The 21364-nt window shown below is 39.2% G+C and overlaps 1 protein-coding gene across 6 annotated transcripts in view; it reads right to left on the bottom strand.

Annotated features, from left to right (window-relative positions):
* Window positions 1-21364, bottom strand: part of CTNND2 (catenin delta 2) — a 1187410-nt gene that overhangs the window by 411800 nt on the left and 754246 nt on the right. For all 6 annotated transcript variants that reach the window (XM_073332333.1, XM_073332332.1, XM_073332334.1 and 3 more), the window contains one exon: window positions 10693-10945. In XM_073332333.1, coding sequence (XP_073188434.1) covers window positions 10693-10945 — 253 coding nt within the window. The remainder of the gene's footprint in view (window positions 1-10692; window positions 10946-21364) is intronic.

Below are 21364 nucleotides of genomic sequence, written 5' to 3'. Positions count from 1 at the left end.
CTCGACCCAAACTTTGAAAAACACTGCTCTAGAGAAGGAGGTGGGACTTCTTGCAGTTTTAGATTTATGTAGCACATGAACCTCCAAAGTAAACCTACAGAGATTGGCCCATTCCCATCCTATGCAGGCCATATGAAGTGACACCTGCTGTGTCCACACAGTCACAGTTTAAGTCAACTCTAAAGCTGTGAGATAAATCAATGAAAAGAATTAAAATAAACTGTCAAACGATCTTTTTTCTTCATATTTCCTCTGCTCCATTTTCAACTGTTTGTAAAGTAAAGCACTTTCTTATAGCCTCTCTGCCCAGTTACTTGAGCAGTACTTCATTTAGTCTTGCCAAACACAGTCTACAGCAAGAAAATGGGGAGTTTGTGTCACTGCAGCAAAACTGGCTGCCTTTTGTTTCTCTCTCTGCTTATGGAAGAGAAATACAATAACACTTACATCTTCAGATTTAGGAACACACAACATTTATACACACCTTTTCTTCTGGTTTGCATAAAAGCATAGATAGGGATCTGACTGGACCCTGGATTACCTCTAAGAGCACAAAAAACAGACTTATCTGAAAATACATGGAGAAAGTTGAGAGCAGCACCCAACATTTGTCAGACAAGGAGGTGCATTGTCTATTTTAAATAACTGACTAGCAAGATTCTGACATGACTTTCCCCTTCGTTTCCTCAGAATAAGATCTAACTGAAGAAATGTCCTCAGACCCACCAGCACCCCTTGCCATACTGTCAGTGGAGGTGGCCTAGGGCGTAAGTAAGAGAAAAACATGGCTTTGCATCTTCAAAGCACTTTATAAAATAACTAATTCTCACCGCACCCCTGTGAGGAAGGTAACTACTATTATCCCCATTTTGCAGATGAGAAAATTAAGGCAGAGAGATAAGACAGAGATTTTTTAAGGGCCGTTAATTTTGCCAGTACATTAGAGAAATACACTCTGAAGCTAAGCTGTTCTCTCATGTACATATTTTTAAATATTTTAAATATTTGCTCATATTTTTTAAAATATATATTATTTACTTGAAAAAAATTGCAAAATTTTAGAATTGTATTTTTCATCAGAGAAAGGCATCATGCAGAGTTTGCACCTGTTAAAGTGTGCAGATGATCCACAGGATATTGAGGGACATGTGTGGCAAACACAGACAAAATCATATTATGGCCTATTAACCATTAGGAGCTCCATTATGGCTGACACAAACCTAAGATGAGCTGGGCAAGATGAGAGAGGCGGATGAAGTGCACTATTCAAGTGCAGGTGCCTAGAAGTATTATGCTGGTAAAAGGCACAGTAGCTTCAGAGGTCTGAGTGAAATGCAGGGAAACATCCCTTGTTGCACCAGTTCAAAGGTTGTAAGTCAGCACTTCTCCCAGCACAGCCATTCCAGCCTGCCGAGATATTCAGATATAAATTCTCTGGGCTCACTTCTACTACCTGCATCACTACCACCCTTCTGCTGTCCTGCGCTGGTAATAAGACTATGCTTGGCCTTGTGCTTTCTCCCACCTCTGGAAAAAAGGAGAGAAATAAGAACACTATGCCTTTAACAAGCTGTAAAATAAAACATTCACATTGAACAGCAAGATATTAATAAGATGGGACATTATCTACCTAAAAAATATATACTCTAGACTAAGTAAATATGCCACTAAGAGAAAAGGACACTAGACAGATAGATAGATAAAGTCTGGAAGCTTTAAGTACTGCAGACTCACTAGTCAAGCCCAATGGACCGACAATGTCCATGCCACTATAATATAAGGAAATTACAATGTCCAACCATTTCAATATCATGAGTTGGTGTACTGATGGGATTTAGAGTACTTTGAAAGGTGGGATGGCAATAAAATTGGGTGATGGATCTAACAAAGGGCTCACATACATCAGTAGAACAATTCCAGTCATAATGAAAAGACTGAGAGTATGACATGAGCTCCAAAAGACAAACTTTTCTCTTTCTTTGAGTGCACTGCAGGTTTTTCTGTAGCACACAGTGAAATGCATTTGATAAACAGTGTGTGTCAGCCTATGTAGTGAATAATAAAGATTGAACATAGAAATCTGTTGATCAGTGAACCACATTTATCAGACGGTGACCTGAGTCAGACACATGTCACCCCATTTCCTCCCCAGACCCTAACCCTTTCAGGTCACTTACAACCACTCTCTTCAGTCTACACCAGTTGCCAGTATACAAAAAGGCACAATTCATAGTCTTGGTGTTCTATAAAGCTGGTTTTCATAATCTAGAACCCAGAAACTTGGGCAATAACCCCCTTCTCTCCCTAAGTCTTTGTCTATGAGTTACAGGCCTGGGAAGGGATGCTCTCCTGTAACCTTGGCCAAGCTGGAAGCTAGACATTCTTGGTCAAGAGTTGTTGGTTCTGAAGCACTCTCTTCAAGCAGGTTGCTGGGATCCCATGTTTTCAGTTTTTAGGGCAGAATATAAGTCCTATTTATATCAGCAGTCTTAATCTTTAGCTATGTTTGCCCCCCTCCCCCGCCTTCTCTGTTAGTTTTATGTTTGTTACCCTTTCTCGTGTCTATTTTATATGCAAAATGAGAACTCATCCCTTTCATTTGGAGGGATGGTTTGTGTGAGCACCTGAGGCTTGCCCTGAGTCCATACCAATTGTCTTGAATTGTGTGCATGCTTGGATCATCCCTTTGATTTTAATATTTCATATTGGTTCATTGTTCTGCACTTAGATGACTACTGATAAATGCCTGTGAGGATATGCCATCTCCTCAGCAATAAGAAAGGATAAAGAAAGCAATAGATATCCTGTTGGAAGACAGAAAGATACAGCTAGCACTGTCAATTGCAAAATTCTCACTTTAGGGCTACAGCTACTTGATTCTGCCAGTTTAATGTGTTGTGAAAGGAACACTGGGGAAAAAATTACAAATGGACATCCTTGCAATGCTGAGTGTTAATTGGGAAAAGGAAGTCACCAAATAACTATTCCTGGGATAGGTTTCAGAGTAACAGCCATGTTAGTCTGTATTCACAAAAAGAAAAGGAGTACTTGTGGCACCTTAGAGACTAATCAATTTATTTGAGCATGAGCTTTCGTGAGCTACAGCTCACAGTCTCTAAGGTGCCACAAGTACTCCTTTTCTTATTCCTGGGATAGTGCCTGCTTCGGATTTCTGTCTATCACCAGTATATCACACTGCCTTATACATTTTAAAAAATAAAAATGTACACACAAACATACAGAGTAATTTTCTTTGCACAAACATACACAGACTGAGGATTATATTCTTATTGGCCTCTCTCATAACACTGTAATACCACCTTTCACTATTATTAAGATTTATAGTAAAGCAATTCTGTTAATATTATGATAATCCCTAAAACAAACCAAATGAATACACTGTAAGGACTCCTGCAGAAACGTTTTAGTTTATCTTAAAGAGCCAATGTCTTATGCTTTTATTGCACTTTTATTGAAGCATATATGCTAATTGCCACTTATCGTAATGAGATTCTTTTTACTACAGGGAAATAAAAGCTTTACAAAGCTAGGCTTGAAAATATACCACAGCTCTTTGTAGAAAGTGATGCAAAATGGGTTTTGATGGTTCATAGTGGACACAGGATGCTTTCCTTCAGCCTACTTCTCCTTTGTACAATGAGGCTTATGATTTAAGAACTTTGAAAGTAGTGAGTCAGTGCTTTCATTCTCTGTGTGGTGGGAAATTAACCCCAACAGAGGTAATCAATCAGAACTTTGACTTTGAAAGTAAAAACACAGCAGGAATGCCTCAGGATATAAAATTTAAATTATGCAATAGCTGGCACAATCAGTAACGTTTTGATTTGTACCTGGATAGTTAAAAAAAGTTATGTGCCACTACCAGTTATTTGTATTTTTAATGCTATTTACATTTTTAAATTATCTATTTTAGTTGTCACATTTTTCACCAGTAAGTGCTGGGGAAAAAAATTAAAAAGTCATAAAATGGGGTCTTTTGGATTATCACTCCATGAGTATTCTAGAAAGTACAGCATTTTTGGTAAACACATAATTTTTGTGTGTGTTCATTGGATTTTCCAATGTATTTTGTATAAACAGTTTAAAGGTGCTCTTTGAAACATATTTATTAAAAACAGCATACTATAAAAATGTAAACAGTAAAAACTCATAACAATATCATTCACTGTGACATGGACATGGATAATATATCTATGGGACATTATATCTATGGGATATTACATTTTATTCTAGCTGAAGTTAGTTTTGATTGCATTGCTGAACTGTTTTTCAACATGACTGTTGCTGTTACTATATTGTTCTGCCAGCCCCTTCATATAAATGCCTATGATGTTCAATAGTTAAGCAATGTCACAAAACAAAGGAAGAAATAAACTGATTTTCTGCCCATCAATGACATTATAGATAGGGAAGCCATAAGTGAGCAAGACCATTGTTATAGCAGAACTTGCTAATATGCACTCAGCCACAAGGAGCTGTGTTTATTCATTTATGAATGCATATGTTTATGCATTCGACACAAGGAGCTGTGTTTATTCATTTGTTAGCTAATTTGCAAAATTCAGTCATTCCCTGTGGATCTCACCACTGTGCACGTGAACTAGCAAGGTTCATGTACGACTCAGTAGTGTAACAGTTGACATGGAGTATTATGCTATGTGAGTAATGATCATCGCTATTATGGGGTTTTACTTTTTATTCAGACAAAATTAAAAATCTCTTACAAAAACCTACAAAAAAAAAAAAGAATTACAATTAAAGCTGAAATGCTCTCTAAACAGATATGCTCTCTTACTAACTCCATGCTGTGTAGGTATATGAGATCCTTATACATACTATAATTCATTAACCAAAGTTCATTTTTACTTTAACAAAAAGGATGCAGTTTCTTTGCTTTTGTGTATTTAAGGACATTCGTGGGTAGTTTAGGTGTAAAGATTTAGGTTTTGTAAGAAAAGTTTTTATAAATCATAGTAAGTGATTTTTATTTCACATTTCAGTGAAAATTGTTTTTGTTATTACTTAAAAAATAAACATGACAGAACAGTCTTCAGCTTGAAGTGAAAATAACTGTAGTCAAATCAGTCTAGTTTCACCATCTAAACTTTATAAAGTGCAAAAATGAAACAGACAGCATATATGCTGAAAATTAAGTTTGATTTTTAGAATGCATTCCATTTTACAATGAAAGTTGTTATTAGCAATACAGACCAGTCAATTCTTCATATATGATTATTAACTTTATGGTGCCCCTGTAAATGGGACTATTAATGCTATTTCAATGTGGTTTACTGTGGTTTCATTAAAAAGATTTATCTAAAGTTTTATTTGTCTTGGTACTACAAAGTAAAATTGTATGGAAACATCTGAAGTTGACATTAAATATCTCAGAAATATTAACGTTTAGGAGGTTAGGAGTTTATACACATGCTATGTTGGTTCCTGAACCCTGCGGACTTCTCCATACTTAGTTTAGAAGTTTCCTCCTTAGACTTTAACTAAAGTCTACACTACCAACTTATGTCGGTATAATTACGTCGCTCAGGAGTGTGGATTTTCCACACCCCTGAGCGACGCAGTTATACTGATTTAATCCCTGGTGTAGGCAGCGCTATGTCGATGGCAGGGTTTCTCTTGTGGACACAGCTACCGCCCCTTGGGAGAAGCTCTCCTGTCAGCTTAGGTAGCGTCTTCACTAAGTGGTACAGCAGCGCCACTGCAGCAAGTATAGACAAGCCCTAACCTTGCAAGGATGCCCTAGGCTCTCAGATAATGAAGAATCTGTTTTATGTAAACTATTTTTTCATTGTTCATTCGGTTCTTCCTATTTTTTCCAGCTGCAGAACATAAGTTTTTTGTTGTTGTTTATTAAGAGAAATGTCTAACATGATGAGACAGAACCTCAGCTGGTGTAAATACGACTAGCTCTATAGAGCTGTACCAGTTTACACCAGCTAAGAATCTGGCTTGATGTTTTACAATATATGAGATAAAAAAAGAAATCAGTAGCCATAAAAGTAATTATGAATGCAGATATATTTATTTTAAATAATACTTTAGTATTTTTTCTGTCTCGGACTCCTGTAGCTTAATTAAGACTAAACAGTATTTTATGACAGTTTGTGGAGGGGGCAAACAGATGTTGAGCTAAGATTTCATTTGGCAAAAGTTGGCTCAGAAACACATATGCAAAGCTGAAGTAATAGTAATCCAAGCTACACAATGAAAACATTGGAAAAATTCCCAAATACAGCAGTGCTAGCTAATTTTTCCTCTTAGTTTCAGATGAAAATTCTACCAGCATAGAATAGGAATCATTTAGGAAATTATTTTATATTTCAGAAATTCTGTTTGTTTATCAGAATCACACCTCTGTCCATTTTGCCTACTGATGTATCTGCATGTGCCGTAAACCAATCAGAAGCTTACAATATGTAGATATTACAGTTTCCTTTTTTTTCTTTCAGTTTAGTCCATTAGTGACCCACTGTCACATCTGACAGATCACACAGATTTAGTACCAGAAACTAAGTTGATCACAAATTTTCTTAACCCAGCAATAGATCACAGTGTCATGGAAGTCCAAGACCTATTAGATCATCCAGTTTATCCCTTGAGCAATCAAAGATTGCTCCCTACAATACATTTTCTGGTGTTTGTTCAGTCTAGCTTCAAAGAGCCCAAACAATATCCCTGTGAAGTCAATTCCAACAGGGTAACTCAGCTCACCATCAGCAGTCTTTTCTTGATATTCAGCCCAAATTTTGTTTCGTAATTTCATTCATTACTCTTAATTATACCTCTGAGTACTATGTTAAATGATTTCTGTCTTTTCTCAGTGTTCCTTCAAGTATTCGGGGTGTTTTGTCTCGCTGCCCTCATTATTCTTTTAGCCAAGCTTTTAATCTTTCCTCATAAATCAATCTGTCCAACACTCCTGGTATTTTTGTTGCTCTTCTTTAAACTCCCTCCAATTTGTCACTATGTTTCTGGTAATGTGGTGAACAGGGGCAGGTTACTAAGGCATTTTGCCCATGGAGGGAGGGGAATATACCTCTTACAGATCAGGTCACAATATGCTCAGCAGTTCTCCTTACCATTGCTGCTAAAAGAGAATTACATGTCCTGTTCTCATGCTGCTATTAGTGGCAAGGAGCCTATCAGTATTCCCAAACCATGATTCCTGAGATTCTAGAATGCTACTCATGGAATTTAAACAGGATCTGTGCATAGAATTCAAGGGAGTGCTGGGTCTGTATTATCTGCTGCTCCTGTGAGAGTTCCTGGTGCGTGGGGAGAGATGTCCAACACCATTCCTCCTCATCTTGTTGCCCTTGTTGCCAAGAAGGCGAACGGCATTTTGGGCTGTATAAGTAGGAACATTGCCAGCAGATCAAGGGATGTGATTGTTCCCCTCTATTCGGCATTGATGAGGCCTCATCTGGAGTACTGTGTCCAGTTTTGGGCCCCACACTACAAGAAGGATTTGGAAAAATTGGAAAGAGTCCAGCAGAGGGCAACAAAAATGATTAGGGGACTGGAGCATATGACTTATGAGGAGAGGCTGAGGGAACTGGGATTGTTTAGTCTGCAGAAGAGAAGAATGAGGGGGGATTTGATAGCTGCTTTCAACTACCTGAAAGGGGGTTCCAAAGAGGATGGATCTAGACTGTTCTCAGGGTACCAGATGACAGAACAAGGAGTAATGGTCTCAAGTTGCAGTGCGGGAGGTTTAGGCTTGATGTTAGGAAAAACTTTTTCACTCGGAGGGTGGTGAAGCACTGGAATGGGTTACCTAGGGAGGTGGTGGAATCTCCTTCCTTAGAGGTTTTTAAGGTCAGGCTTGACAAAGCCCTAGCTAGGATGATTTAGTTGGGGATTGGTCCTGCTTTGAGCAGGGGGTTGGACTAGATGACCTCCTGAGGTCCCTTCCAACCCTAATCTTCTATGATTCTAAAATCTTGTACCCCTGTCTCTATCAACATCTGTGTAAAACAGACCAGGACTTCATCCTTCAGATTAAATTAATCACTTCAACTTGAGAAACTGAGTTTTTCCCCAACTTCAAATCATTTTGATTCCTTCTTGCTAGACTAGTTGAAAAAAAATGGGTAACAATCTATTTCTTGGTGTATCAAGCTAATTTTCATAACACTGACTTCTACTTGAAGCCAGAACACTTTTACTCAAGGATGTCACACCCTTTCATTTTTATGTCACACCCTTTCATTTTTATTTACAAATAATTTAGGTCTAGAGCTGGGCGATTACTACAATAAAATATTTACGAACGTTTGTTTGAGTAAAATCCATACAACTGGCTTTGTGTGTGTTTGTACCTCCTCCCCCAACCCCTTAATTTGCTTTTCAGAACACTACCATGTGACTCAGGTAACCAACCAAATAACACAATCTGTGAATATGCAGATAACAAATACTTGAAGCAATAGCTGCAGTTAGTAGCTCACTAGTAATTTACAGCATGAAATACATTTGTAAAAGCTACAATATAAATCCCTGTTACAAAAAAAATGTAAAAATCACAGCCTGTTTATGATTAATTCATGAAATGAAAAATGGTAAATAAACAAATTTCTTCCTGTGTAAAGCTTACCAAGTTCTATTTACATCTGTGGATGTCAATATTCCATCTCCTATATTCTTATTTAAATTAGTATTCATATAATTCCATGCACTAGGTTGGAAGGAGAAGAGAAACAAAACGGGCTACAAAATAAGGCTAGAGCACCAAGCGAAAGTAAACAAAATCATTTTACAAAAGGAACAAGTTTGACAAGTTTGGGGCGGAGGGATAGCTCAGTGGTTTGAGCATTAGCCTGCTAAACCCATGGTTGTGAGTTCAATCATTGAGGGGGCCATTTAGGGATCTAGGGCAAAAATTGGGGATTGGTCCGGCTTTGAACTAGATGACCTCCTGAGGTCCCTTCCAACCCTGATATTCTATGACATTTGCTAAGCATATAACCTATGCAGGTGCTGACCACTACAGTGATAATGGTGTATTTTCCACAAAGATTACATCTTTTTAAACCATATGTCTAACACGACTATAGTATAGTACACATGCTTTCCTTCATTTCAATATATTTTTCCTAAATGTATTTTTTGCCATCAATCTCATTCTTCTCTTATATTTCAAGTTCCTGTACATCTTTTGTAAGGCATTAACAAGGTATTATTACAAGGCAGAATTTTGTAGCATGCAAAAGTCCTTCTCTAGTATCCCCGTCAAGAATTCAATACCATAGAACAAATGTCAGTATTTAGTGCCATTCTAGGTGGGTAAATTATGTTCGTGTGATGACATTTTTTCTGTGAATGCCAAACCTATAAACATACAAGGGCCTGTTGTCTTCTTCCCATTCAAACATATGGTGTGGCATCAAGAGTTAAGGATAAGGAGACAGCTGCTATACCTACATCAAAAGTGGGTCACTAGCATAATGAGCTGGTACTAGAAGCAGTAGTGTCCCTGATGTGCTACGCAATTAATCTGTCCTTGGCCTCTTGGACTAGTGAGGCAGTTACTATACAGATAGTCAACATGTACAGAGTGCAGGCTGTCAAGGCTATGAACCGTTCATTTCTATAGCGGAAGAAGGAAAATCTTGCCATTTTATCTTATGTATCTTGTTGGTCAAATGCCAACCTAATGACCTTGTTGGGGACACATTTCTGAGTGTTCCTGTTGCTAAATACCATGCAACAAAATCACAATATCTACCACAGAAAATCCCGTACAAATGAATACAGATTTTAAGAAGTCAAATATTTGTGAATAAAAGCTTAATTATGTAACTTCTCAAGAGTCTGATTTCAACTTCAAAACGATTTAACTTACAAGAATCATAAAAAGCCCATAAAAGTACTGATCCTTTGCACCACAAAACCAGACAAAAACAAGCAATCAAATTAAGAGGTGCTGTTAATACCTCCATCTCCGTTACTGTCATAACTGAAGACAATTCACCCCTTAGAATGCTGCCATCAAGCACATACTCTTTGATTTACAGTATACCTAGAGAACTCAATGATGACTATATTTTATATTTATATGTATACAACCACGGAGTGCATATGTGTCATAGAGGCTAATATTTTCTATGAAGAGAAGGCAGCAATAATCATTTATTGAAAATTACACTGCAAATCATTCTGCTGTCATGTACTGGCAGAGCTTAGATACAGTATCTTCAGATGAAATATAGACCTGAATATGTTCTATCTCTCAATCACTGTTATTCTCATAGCCTTGCACTCAGGTGCCACTTTGCACATTATTAAACATTTACAGAAGAACAAAATTTCTCCTTGAATAGCAAAGGAAAACCTAAGCCATCACAGTTAAGATTCAAAGACTCATGATGCCATAGTCGTAGCATAATTTCTTTTCATACTATTTCACATGGAGGCCCTAGCAAGGGTAGATAAATGTATGCACTGAAGACCATCTTGTTTTAAAGGAGAGCTCACAAGAACATGTTTAAAAAAAGCATTAAAACAGATAATTCTAATTCAAACAAAGAATCTTTTGTAGGACAAATCACAATTTTTGTTTCATTTTTTAACCATAGTTGAAATACAAGTAGACTGCAGTTATAACCCTTCTTTATCAACATGTAATGGTAGACAAAATAAGGTTTCACCCACCTGGGATCTTTCTGAATGCTATCAATGGAAGGTGACCTAGCCAAGGTCCCTTCAGGTGGGATGGCTGGCCCAGATTTGCTGTATGGTGATTCAACAGAAGGACAATACTGCAGCTGTTGGTAGGGGTCTGCGTAATTGGAGGCTGGGCCTGCAGCATAGCTGGCCCTCTGGAAGGTCGATGTTGCGTTCTGTGTGCCGTGCTGACTGCCTGTGCGCTGTAAGGGTACGGAGTCGACACCAGGGGAAGATGGGGCTACGACAGGAAAGTAGGGACAAAGTAAAAAATTGAGGACCTGTTCACAGAAATGGTTAACCAGGTCTAGGCAGAGGAAAAAAATACACACATATAAACAGGGGTTCGAAAAGAATGAGAAAAAAAAGAACAACACTGTCATAATTGAAAGCAGTGAGGTAAATAACTGTCAAGTGAAAATGCTAAATAGCATGCTACTCATAGACTAAACAATATTTAAAATGGTTACACAGAGATTAGGTAGAAACACTTCTTTGAGATGGGCTTTGAATTACTTACATCATATTCAAGAATGAGTTAATCTGAAGTTAAAAAAATATACAAGCAGCAAAATTCCAAAGCAAGTTTTGTATGCGTCATGAGAAGAGCATGGGAGTAGTTGAGCTAAATTTCAACAGCTCTAAGGGTCTGATTCTGCAGTCTTTACACAGCTCAAACTCTCACCAAAGGAGAGTAGAATCTAAAGTCTGGATTGAAAATGATGACTGTTAAAGATGAAACAAATATAGGGATTACTTGTTATCACACTTTTGGGGTCCCAGTTCCTGTAAAATATTCAACACACAGCCCTGCTTGCATTAACAATTTTTCTTGATATCACTATAAACAAGACTCACTTATCTGCTACTTCACTCTGAAAGAGAATTACACTATGCACATTTGTCTCTACCTGTCTAAAAGGGTAATGAAATGTACTAATGACATTTATTGTATCAACAGTTCAGAGCATCTTAACTAACAGATTTAAAGTGACTCAGTGACTTTGCACCTTAAAAATCTTGTTAGTCTGCTTCAGAGTCCATTATCTTTTTTATTATACCACTACAGTAAAGCACACTTCAATATGCCATGTGTACTGGGTTCTTAGCAGCAGCAATTTTAGACCCACGTTCTGCGGTACTGATGATGTCAACTAGATTCTTGTTGTAAGGACTGTAGGATTAGTTCCTATATGGCCTACTGGCCCTGAAACAAGTACAAATAAAAAGCCACTCCTGTTTATGAGAGAGTTCTGAGCAGCAGAAAAAGTAAATGCACTGTAAATGAGCTCATTATGGGCCCAGTGTTGCTCTTATCAAATGCAACAGAAGTTCTGCCATAAATGGCAATGGGTCCAGGCTCAGGATCATTTGATTATGTTAAAATCATAGGTCTATAGGTGAACATGCATCCTCAAGTTCCAGGTCTCATAATAATGTCCCCTGTCATTTCTTTTGATACACACATTTACATTTCAGATGCATAATTACAAATCATTTGCATACTTCATTAAGTTCCATGAAACAACTTTAAGGGTTTCATATTGCAGTATATGTAAAAATTAAAAACGCAATACTCAAAAAGTAGTTAATAGTGCTTGTATGATAGCATCCATCTAACACTAGTACTTGCCAAGGTTAAGACACTTTTTCCATCCAGAGTATGTCTTTTAGTATCTTTCTGTCTTTTATTAGTTTTCCCTTTTTTTTGTACTTTTCATTTTGATGTATATGAACAGTGAGTTGAATCACAGAATTTATGTTATAACAGTTATGACATCATAATATTGAAAATCTGTTGATTAACAAACATAAGAATACAATACTATCAAGTTATGTTAGTCTATATGAAAATACAATAAAGAAAAATCTTGCTTTGATATTGTCTTTTATCTCATGTTGTATATTTCCTTAATTAATAACCAATAAAAGGATATATATTAAGAATAAACTTCTGTTTCGAAGAGAGATCACTTGTAATGCAATAACTATATCTGAATACTGATAAACTCTGTTCACAAACCAAACCAAAATTCCTGGACTCAGCAGTATTACATTAAGAATATACAGAAAAGGTGGCAGCGTTTTCATAGCAGGGAATAAGTAACATTAACTGAGAAACAAAATGGAGTGTCACATGAAAAAAGAAAATTATTCAAAAAAGCAGAAGTTAGGAAAAAGTAGTAAAAATAACAAGTAGAAATGAAAGAAAAAGAAGAGCGATGAACTGCATTAAGATCTTGATATTTAGGAGATGGAATTATGACATGGGGAATGCTTTCAACTTTTGATCTCTCATTGAAATCTGGAGCGTTGCAAAAAGCTCTAACTAAGAACTCTGCTAAAAAGGAGGCCTTTCATTGTCTTTCATTACAACATTGCCCCATGTATTTCATCATTTTTTCTTGCAACACAGTTCAATGAAGCACTAACAAAATAGTTGATACTTATTTTGTTTCCATCTTATTTTCTCTTTTGTGTTTCTATCAATAAGGCAACCGTATGAACTGAAGCTAGTTGTCACACTTCTAACACCTACATGCTTTTTGACTCATTCGGATTCATTTTCATAATTATGTTGTCCTAACAGGCTATAATTTCCTTTTGAATTTTATTATCATGTACACAGATTTGTGGTAGTTAGAATATGAAAGAATAAGACCAATAGTTGACAAGATAAAACATACCTTTAAAGAAATTCCTGTTAAGATATGCTTTCTTTTCAACTATGGTAGGTCTCCAGTGAACGGGTAAGGAAGAGTAGGCACATGTTCAAGGTGGGCCTAAGTAGATGCGTTTGAAACACAGAAGGTTCAGTTTGGAGATGTTTGTGCAATTCTTTTATTTGGTTTTAAATCATGTGGGTTCGTACACCCCCTGAATTTTGCTTTGGCTTTTGGATATGAATGAACCCTCCAAAACAAAGTAAAGCTCAGCTGAAAACAAAGAGGTCTGCTTGGAACCACAAATTGTCCCAGGGCTGCTGAAAACTAAAGCCAGGTAATTTTGTGAGCAATAGTTCATTTTCTAATATAGTACCAGATTTACCATGGCACCGGGCCCATGCTCCAAAGGGGCCCTGGCCCAGCCTGCTCTTCTCCGCCCCCTGCTCTCTCCCGTGGGGGCAGAAGCTTGGTGCTGCCGGCTCCTGGGGCTCCTGCTGCAGCAGGGCAGGCTCCACTGACGGCCAAGCTCCTCCCCCGCCTCTGCCATCAGCATGCTGCATTCCTGCCCCTCCCCGTCTCCCTCCCTCTGCCGCCGAACAGCTGTTCGCCCGTGCAAGGGAGGGGGAGGAGCGGATCCACAGTGCACTCGCTCCCTCACACACCTCCAGCCCCCTGCCCTGACTCCTTCACCCTCTCACACCCTCATGACCCCAGCCCTGACTCCTACATCCCCCACACATATCCAGCCCCCCCACATCCCATGCCCTGACTCCTTCACACACCCCCAGCCCCCAGTCCTGACTCCTGCACCCCCCCACATCCCCACCCCCATCCTGAGCACCAAACGGGAGCTCCTGCCCCCCCCCCCACTTTCCCACCTGCACCCCTCGCACCAAATGGGAGCTGCCCCAGGTAAGCACTCCACACCCCAACCTCCTGCCCCAACCCTGAGCCCCCTCCCTCACCCTAGCTCCTGGCCAGACCCTGCACCGCAACCTGCTCCTGCACCCTAACTGCCTCCCAGACCCTGCACCCCCAGCCCTGTGCTCAGTGCACCCCAACCCTCAGCTCAGTGCAGAGAGAGACAAAGAGAATGGGCTAGAACCAGGGAGAAGGTAGGTACCCACTCTGTGGGAGTTTACCCCCGGCCCCTCCCTTGCTCCAGGGACCAACCCTAGCTTCTGCCCCACTACGCTTTTGCCCCTGGCCCCTGCCTCACTCCAGCTGGGGACCAATCCTTCCCCGCCCCAAGCCACACTTGTCAGGGTGGATAAAAATCAATGACTTTTTTAAAAAAATCAAAACAATCAGATTTTTTTGATTTAAATCAGATTTTTGAGGAATAAACCTATCTAAAGATCGTTTTAATTAAGATACATTATATCTCATCATGGAATAGGGATTATAAATTCTAATTCTATAGTATGAATTTAGTCATGTAATATTTAAGAAAAGTTTTGTAAATGAGTTCTAATAGTTCATGGATTAGGGACCCAATTTTATGGAATTCCACAGGCTTCTGTATAGATTATTTAGGTTAATCTTTCTATCTACCCAACGGGATTTAGTGCTCAGTCTAGAAGATACCACCAGAGATGCTTAGTTTTGCAGTTCTCAAACTGTGGATTTGTGTCTCTAGAGGTAACATGCTTGTTAACAGCAAAAATGTTTTTAAATAACTAAATAATATATACAGGTGAGAAATAACAGACCTCAACTCGATGGTCCCTCTGGAAATCTGTGTACTCAAAGTCAATCCCTTACTTCTCTTTAAAAGTGAAAAGTTTCAAAAATAGAAGATTGTTGGGGACGGAATAGATCTGGGCAAGGAGAAGAAGTCTGGAGATAAATGTGAGAAGCAAGGGACATGTGCTTTTTTGTTAAAATATTATGTTTGCTGTTGAAGAAAAAAAAATCCAGAATACTTAACATTGTTGTTTTGGTTAAATAATACAATTTAAATGTCTGTCTGGTGATGTTCTCCTCCTAACACAGTCTGGCAAGAAAATCCTCCAAATATTAATGATTAACCTGTTGAATTGGAGATAGTTCACCTCCCAATGACTTCATAAATATCTGCTTCAATTACCTTTGGTAAATGAAATAACCAAACAATCATTTTCTGATGTAGCTGTAAAACTCATCTGAAAAGTTTTCAGAATAAATCACTGTTTAAAAATGTATAGTGTGAACCTCATCTATCTCTGAGTTGTGAAGAATACGCATTAAGGTTATAACAACCAACAAGAATGCACTTTTATGTAGAAAACCATGATTAAATTGAGTCTTCCTAACTAGTGATTCAAATCATGATTTAAATCAAATCTACCCTGCCCCCTGTGCTCTTGACTCTTGCCTCTTCATTCCCCAGGGGAGCCCACAAACATGTTTGGCACCTGGCCCACACAAAGTTAATCCCGCCCTGCCAATGTAGACAGAGCTACAGGGTCACTTCCAAGAGTCTTCTGTTGTCTCAAAAAATAGGAAATACAAAGATCCAGAAAGTTCAGATTAAATCTGTCATTTGTGGCCTATCTTGCTTCTTTGTGTGTGTGTGTGTGTGTGTGTGAGCTCACGCGTGTGTGCATGCATACGCTCCTGCACTTTAAGTTCAGGCCAATTTTTCCAAGGCTTACACTGGAGTTAGGTGGGTGAAGGCACCAGGTAAACATTATTTGTTAGATGCTCTGGCCCACTCTGCTCCATTTGCACTGTTCAGACTGGCTGTAACTCCACAGCTGGAGAGAGTCTTCTGGTGCAATGTAATCCTCCAGAGTAGTCAGCTCCTCCACTTTCCTCCCTGCAACACTCTGGTGCAGGGACAGGTTTGATAGGGAGGAGTGGCTGATGTCTGAAGTGTTCTGGATAACCCTAGCTAGTGGACAGTCCTTAGGGGCTCTAACTTGCACTAGTGCTAGGGCACAGTACTTGCTTTATGCTGCACTCAGTAGAAACTGAGTGTAACAGATAATCTGGACCGATAAGGGACATCTGAACCTTCTAAATATCTAGCAATCTGTTATTTTCAACAGGAGCTGCTTAACTGAGATGTAGAGATGATGTCTAAAGATGGGAGTCTCAATCTTGAGCTGGAAGTGTGGTTTTATCCTGAAATTTCTAAGTGCAATTTTCAACATCTACAAACTACAAACTGTGTCTAAGCAGTGCAATCAAGAAATTGTAATGAAGATCTCACTATTATTTTATCTTGGGCCTTCATCGCTAGTGGGGCAGGGGAGGAACGGAACACTTTCTGAAGCTGGGTGTATGAATCACAGGAAAAGGAAAATTGTTTTCTACTATGGAGAAATTTTGGCCAAGCTGTGAGAACACCCCAGAAAGGCCTTCTAATCATACGTGACGCCCATTTAAGGATATGATGTGGGCCTTGGCAAATTAGGTTTGTTTACTTGTTAGGGCTCTCCTGGCTGCTTGTGTATGTGCAGAATAAGCACCTTACATCTCTTTCTCTGTCTTTCCCACAACACCAAACTGGATGCAGTGACACTTATATTGTAGTGAAAATTCAGGTATATCTTATGAAAAGATCCTAGGGCCTCATACCTGAGCATTTTGTTCAGTCAAAATTCCCACAGATGGAAATTGGAGTTATTGTGAATTCAACTAAAGTCAAAGAGAATTTGGAAAGAGTAAGGTATTTCCGATCAGGCCCACAAAAGCTAAGAGTAAATGTATACAGATTCCTCTGCTGCATTCTTTTTAATGCACTGATTTACTTGGTCCATGTTATTGTATAAATTAGGGATACTATCTTGCAACATTTTGCTCCACAAATCATATAATCCATCTCATATTCTTATTGAACAAATGTTTTCTTGATGCTTTGTCCTTTTCACAATGCCTGTTGTATAGCTGAATGTAACGTTTTGCAGTTTTCTTTTTCTAAATGATTTGTTTTTAACACTGTGCATATGTAAAGAGGCCTTGACTGTGTCTACATGCAGATCAGTGTGGGTAAAAATTCAATTTACACACACAAATTTCTGTGCGCCAAATAGATGCCCCTTTAAAAATATGTCCTACAATGTGATATTCTTTAAACAGAAGTTATTTGCATGATGCTTTTATAATGTCATAAAACGATGCTGTAACAATACAGTTACAGTCATTGTGGTGGTATTTAAGGAACAAGTAGAAAATCAGAATTTTTTTCTGCATAATATTCAGCACAATATTCAAACTACATTCTCTGCTTCTTATTAGTAAACTGCATTCATCACCTTTTGGGGAATGTGTATTTAATTTCCTCCAAAACTGCCAATTAGAAGTTATAGTGCAAGCAACAGATTTTTGGCAATTGTACTAATGTAAAAAAAATTGCTTGAAATGTTATCATGAAGCTCGGGGTGTGACAGGAACAATTGACTAGTAAACATGAATAGTCAAATCTAGCATCCTGTAAATCTTTCAATATGAATGTGGTAATATATTTATTTACAGGTGAACTACATTCCATTGATGCTGTCTCAAAAAAAAAAAGAACTTTTCCAGATAGAAAAAAATAATTTTAGAGGAATAAATGAAAAATCAACTTTAATTCAATTTATAGAAAAGAAACAAATGATGCTGTAATCTGCTGATTTGTAAGGGATCTCTCCCAGGGTGTGTTTAGGATTTTCTGGTAGCACACACATATTCTGTGTTAAAACCAAATAGCCCCCAAACGTTCTGTCATTTAAATGTAAATCTGCACTAAAAAAGAGGGGAAAAAAGTACAATAATAAATTCAAATTGCCGAGTTCCAGATTAAGATAGATTGTCTTCGGACACTCCACATCTTGTGCAGATATCCAGTCTTTGAGTTTCAGAAAAGGATCAACTCTTAATTCCCTGAAGCTAAATCAGGACACAATATAGCCCAGGCTGTTCCAATTTTCAGTTTATTATCTCCTCTGTGTTCTCTTTACTGTACCATTTTGTCTGTTTCTTGAATCTTCCAGTTCCTGATCTTTGCAATCATAAACTTCTCCAGTTTCTGAATCCTGCCGCACTTTCACAGCCTCAATAACTAGATGCTTTATACCCTCTGTATTCAAATGAAAGGGTTACTAATCTGGTTATCCTGAGTGGTTGGCTGAACAGTTCTCTCCATTTTTCTTCTTAGTTTCTGCTGTTTTATTCACCTTCAAATTGCACAGAAAATGTTCTCTGTATAAATTATGCCGAAGTGAACTGAACCATTAAATACATCAAACGATAAAGAAATAAAACCTACATCATGTTAGGTTAACAAAACTACATGAAAATATAACATCACATATATAACCACCAGACAACATTTCAAGAGTGACATTTTCTCTAAACCAGTGGTTTTCAAACTTTTTTCGTTTGTGTCCTGCTAAAAAATTTTGAATGGAGGTGCAGACCCCTTTGAAAATCTTAGACCACAGGTTGAAAACCACTGCTCTAAATGAACATATAATTGCTTTGAAGTAGCACCACAGTAGTTATTTAAATTTACAGGGTCAGTTGGGATTGTGTGTTTGCCGACTGTTTGAGCCTTTGTTCCCTGGATCATCCTTGATCAACTTTGATCAGCTGCAATCAGCCTTGTGATCACCATCCCCCTCTGTGATTAATGAAGGGGTAGGACTGACCTAGGAGAGAAGGCCTTAAAAGCCAGAGGCTAAGCAAGCAAGGGGCACTAGCAAACAGGGGAATTTGAGAGGGAGTTTGTAGGAGGGAGTCATAATATAATCGCTATGGTCAGGAAGGGCCGCATCGCCAGTGCCAACGCTGCTCCTGTCTCCTCCACCTGCGTCTGTATCCGGACAGACAACCTGAACATGGGTGCCTCTACCCAGATCCTGGTGTGGATTTGCAGACTGTATCCTGCATTTCCCACTCACAGAAAGCCAGGCTGGGGGAACTGTCCAATATGAAAGGTATGTGCTGGTGGAATCTCTCAGGAAGAAGGTGGGAGACCTACAGGAGGAGGTGGCTGGGCTGATGAGCATCTGTGCTCATGAGGAATTCCTTGAGAGTATTCACATGGAGACATCTAAGGCTTAGGAAGCTATCCACCTGGAGAAGACAGCAGTCATACCACTGGGTGAGGAGGCTGACACAGGGAGGACACTGGCTGCTAGTTACTTCTGGAAGCAGGCAGTGCTCCACCCCTTCCCCCAACCCACACACCATAGGGATTAAGAACCATTATGCTGCCCTGGCAACAAGCAATGAGGAATCACCGTCAAAGGTGGAGGAGGAGAAGCCAAGTACACCCAAGGCTGGGAGGATCACAGCCACCACTTCCAGGAGGAAACGTAGGGTAGTGGTGGTTGGTGACTCTCTTCTGAGGGCCCATCTGTCAGCCTGACATGGCATCCTGGGAGCTGTGCTGCATGCCAGGGGCCCATATCTGAGATGTTACAGAGAGATTTTCAAGGATCATCTAGTCCTCTGACAACTATCCCATGCTCCTCATCCATGGGGGCATTAATGATACTGCAAGGTATGATCCTCAGCAGATCAGAAGTGACTATAGGGCTCTGGGAGTAAGGGTGAAGAAGTTGGGAGCTCAAGTGGTGTTCCCTTCGATTCTTCTGGTCAAGGATGGGGGCCAGGCAGAGACAGATGCATCCTGGAGGTGAATGCCTGGCTGCGAGGATGGCGTTGCCAGGAGGGCTTCAGCTTCCTTGACAATGGGATGCTGTTCTGGGAAGAAGGACTGCTAAGCAGAGATGGGGTTAACCTATCGGGGAACGGGAAGAGCATATCTAGATACAGACAGGCTAACCTAGAGAGGAAGTCTTTAAACGAGGTTCAACGGGGGCAGGTGACAAAAGCCTGCAGGTAAGTCAAAAACATGGAGACTTGGAAGATGAGTTGGAATCTTGGGGGAGCATGGGCTGTTATAGTAGGGATAAGGAAGAGAGACAAGAGAGAAAACAGGAAGAAATCAGATCAGTATCTTAGATGTTTGTATACTAGTGCGAGAAATATGGGGAAGTAGCAGGAAGAACTTGAAATGCTAGTTAATTAACACAACTATGACATAGTTGGCATCACAGACTGACTCAGGGGGATAATACACATGACTGGAATATTGGTATAGAAGGGTACAGCTTGCTCAGGAAGGACCAACAGGGAAAAAAGGGAGGAGGTGTTGCCTCATATAGAAACTGTATGTACTCTGGGTAAGGCAAAAAGGGGTAAAAAACAAGGGTGATGTCATGGTAGGCATCTACTACAGACCACCTAACCAGGAAGAAGAGGTGGATGAGGCTTTTTTCAAACTAACAAAATCATCCGAAGTACAGGACTTGGTGGTGATGGGGGACTTCAACTACTCAGACATCTATTGGGAAAACAACATAGCAGGGCACAGATTATCCAATAAGTTATTGGAATGTATAGTATGGGAGACAATTTTTATTTGAGAAAGTAGAGAAACCAACTAGGGGAGAGGCTGTTCTAGATTTGATTAGGTAGGAACTGGCTGAAAATTTGAAAGTGGAAGGCAGCTTGCGTGAAAGTGATCATGAAATAGTAGAGTTCATGATTCTAAGGAACGGAGGGAAAACAGCACAATAAAGACAATGGATTTCAAGAAGACAGACTTTAGAAAACTCAGGGAGTTGAGAGGTAAGATCCCATGGGAAGCAAGTCTAAGGGGAAAAACAATTGAAGACAGTTGGCAGTTTGACAAAGAGACATTATTAAGGACACAAGAGCAAACTATCCCACTGCATAGGAAAGATAGGAAGTATGGCAAGAGACCACAGTGGCTTAACCAGGAGATCTTCAATGATCTGAAACTGAAAAAAGAGAGTCCTACAAAAGGGGAAACTAGGTCAAATTACAAAGGATGAATATAAACAAATAATATAAGTATGTAGGGACAAAATTAGAAAGACCAAGGCACAAAACAGGATTAAACTAGCTAGAAACATAAAAGGTAACAAGAAACATTCTACAAATACATTAGAAGCAAGAGGAAGACGAAGGACAGGGTAGGCCTGTTATTCAAT

The sequence above is a fragment of the Lepidochelys kempii genome, chromosome 2 (genome assembly GCF_965140265.1).
Source record: "Lepidochelys kempii isolate rLepKem1 chromosome 2, rLepKem1.hap2, whole genome shotgun sequence".
Lineage (NCBI taxonomy): Eukaryota > Metazoa > Chordata > Testudines > Cheloniidae > Lepidochelys > Lepidochelys kempii.
The sequence above is the reverse complement of the archived record's forward strand: the minus strand, read 5'-3'. Positions and strand labels throughout refer to the sequence as shown.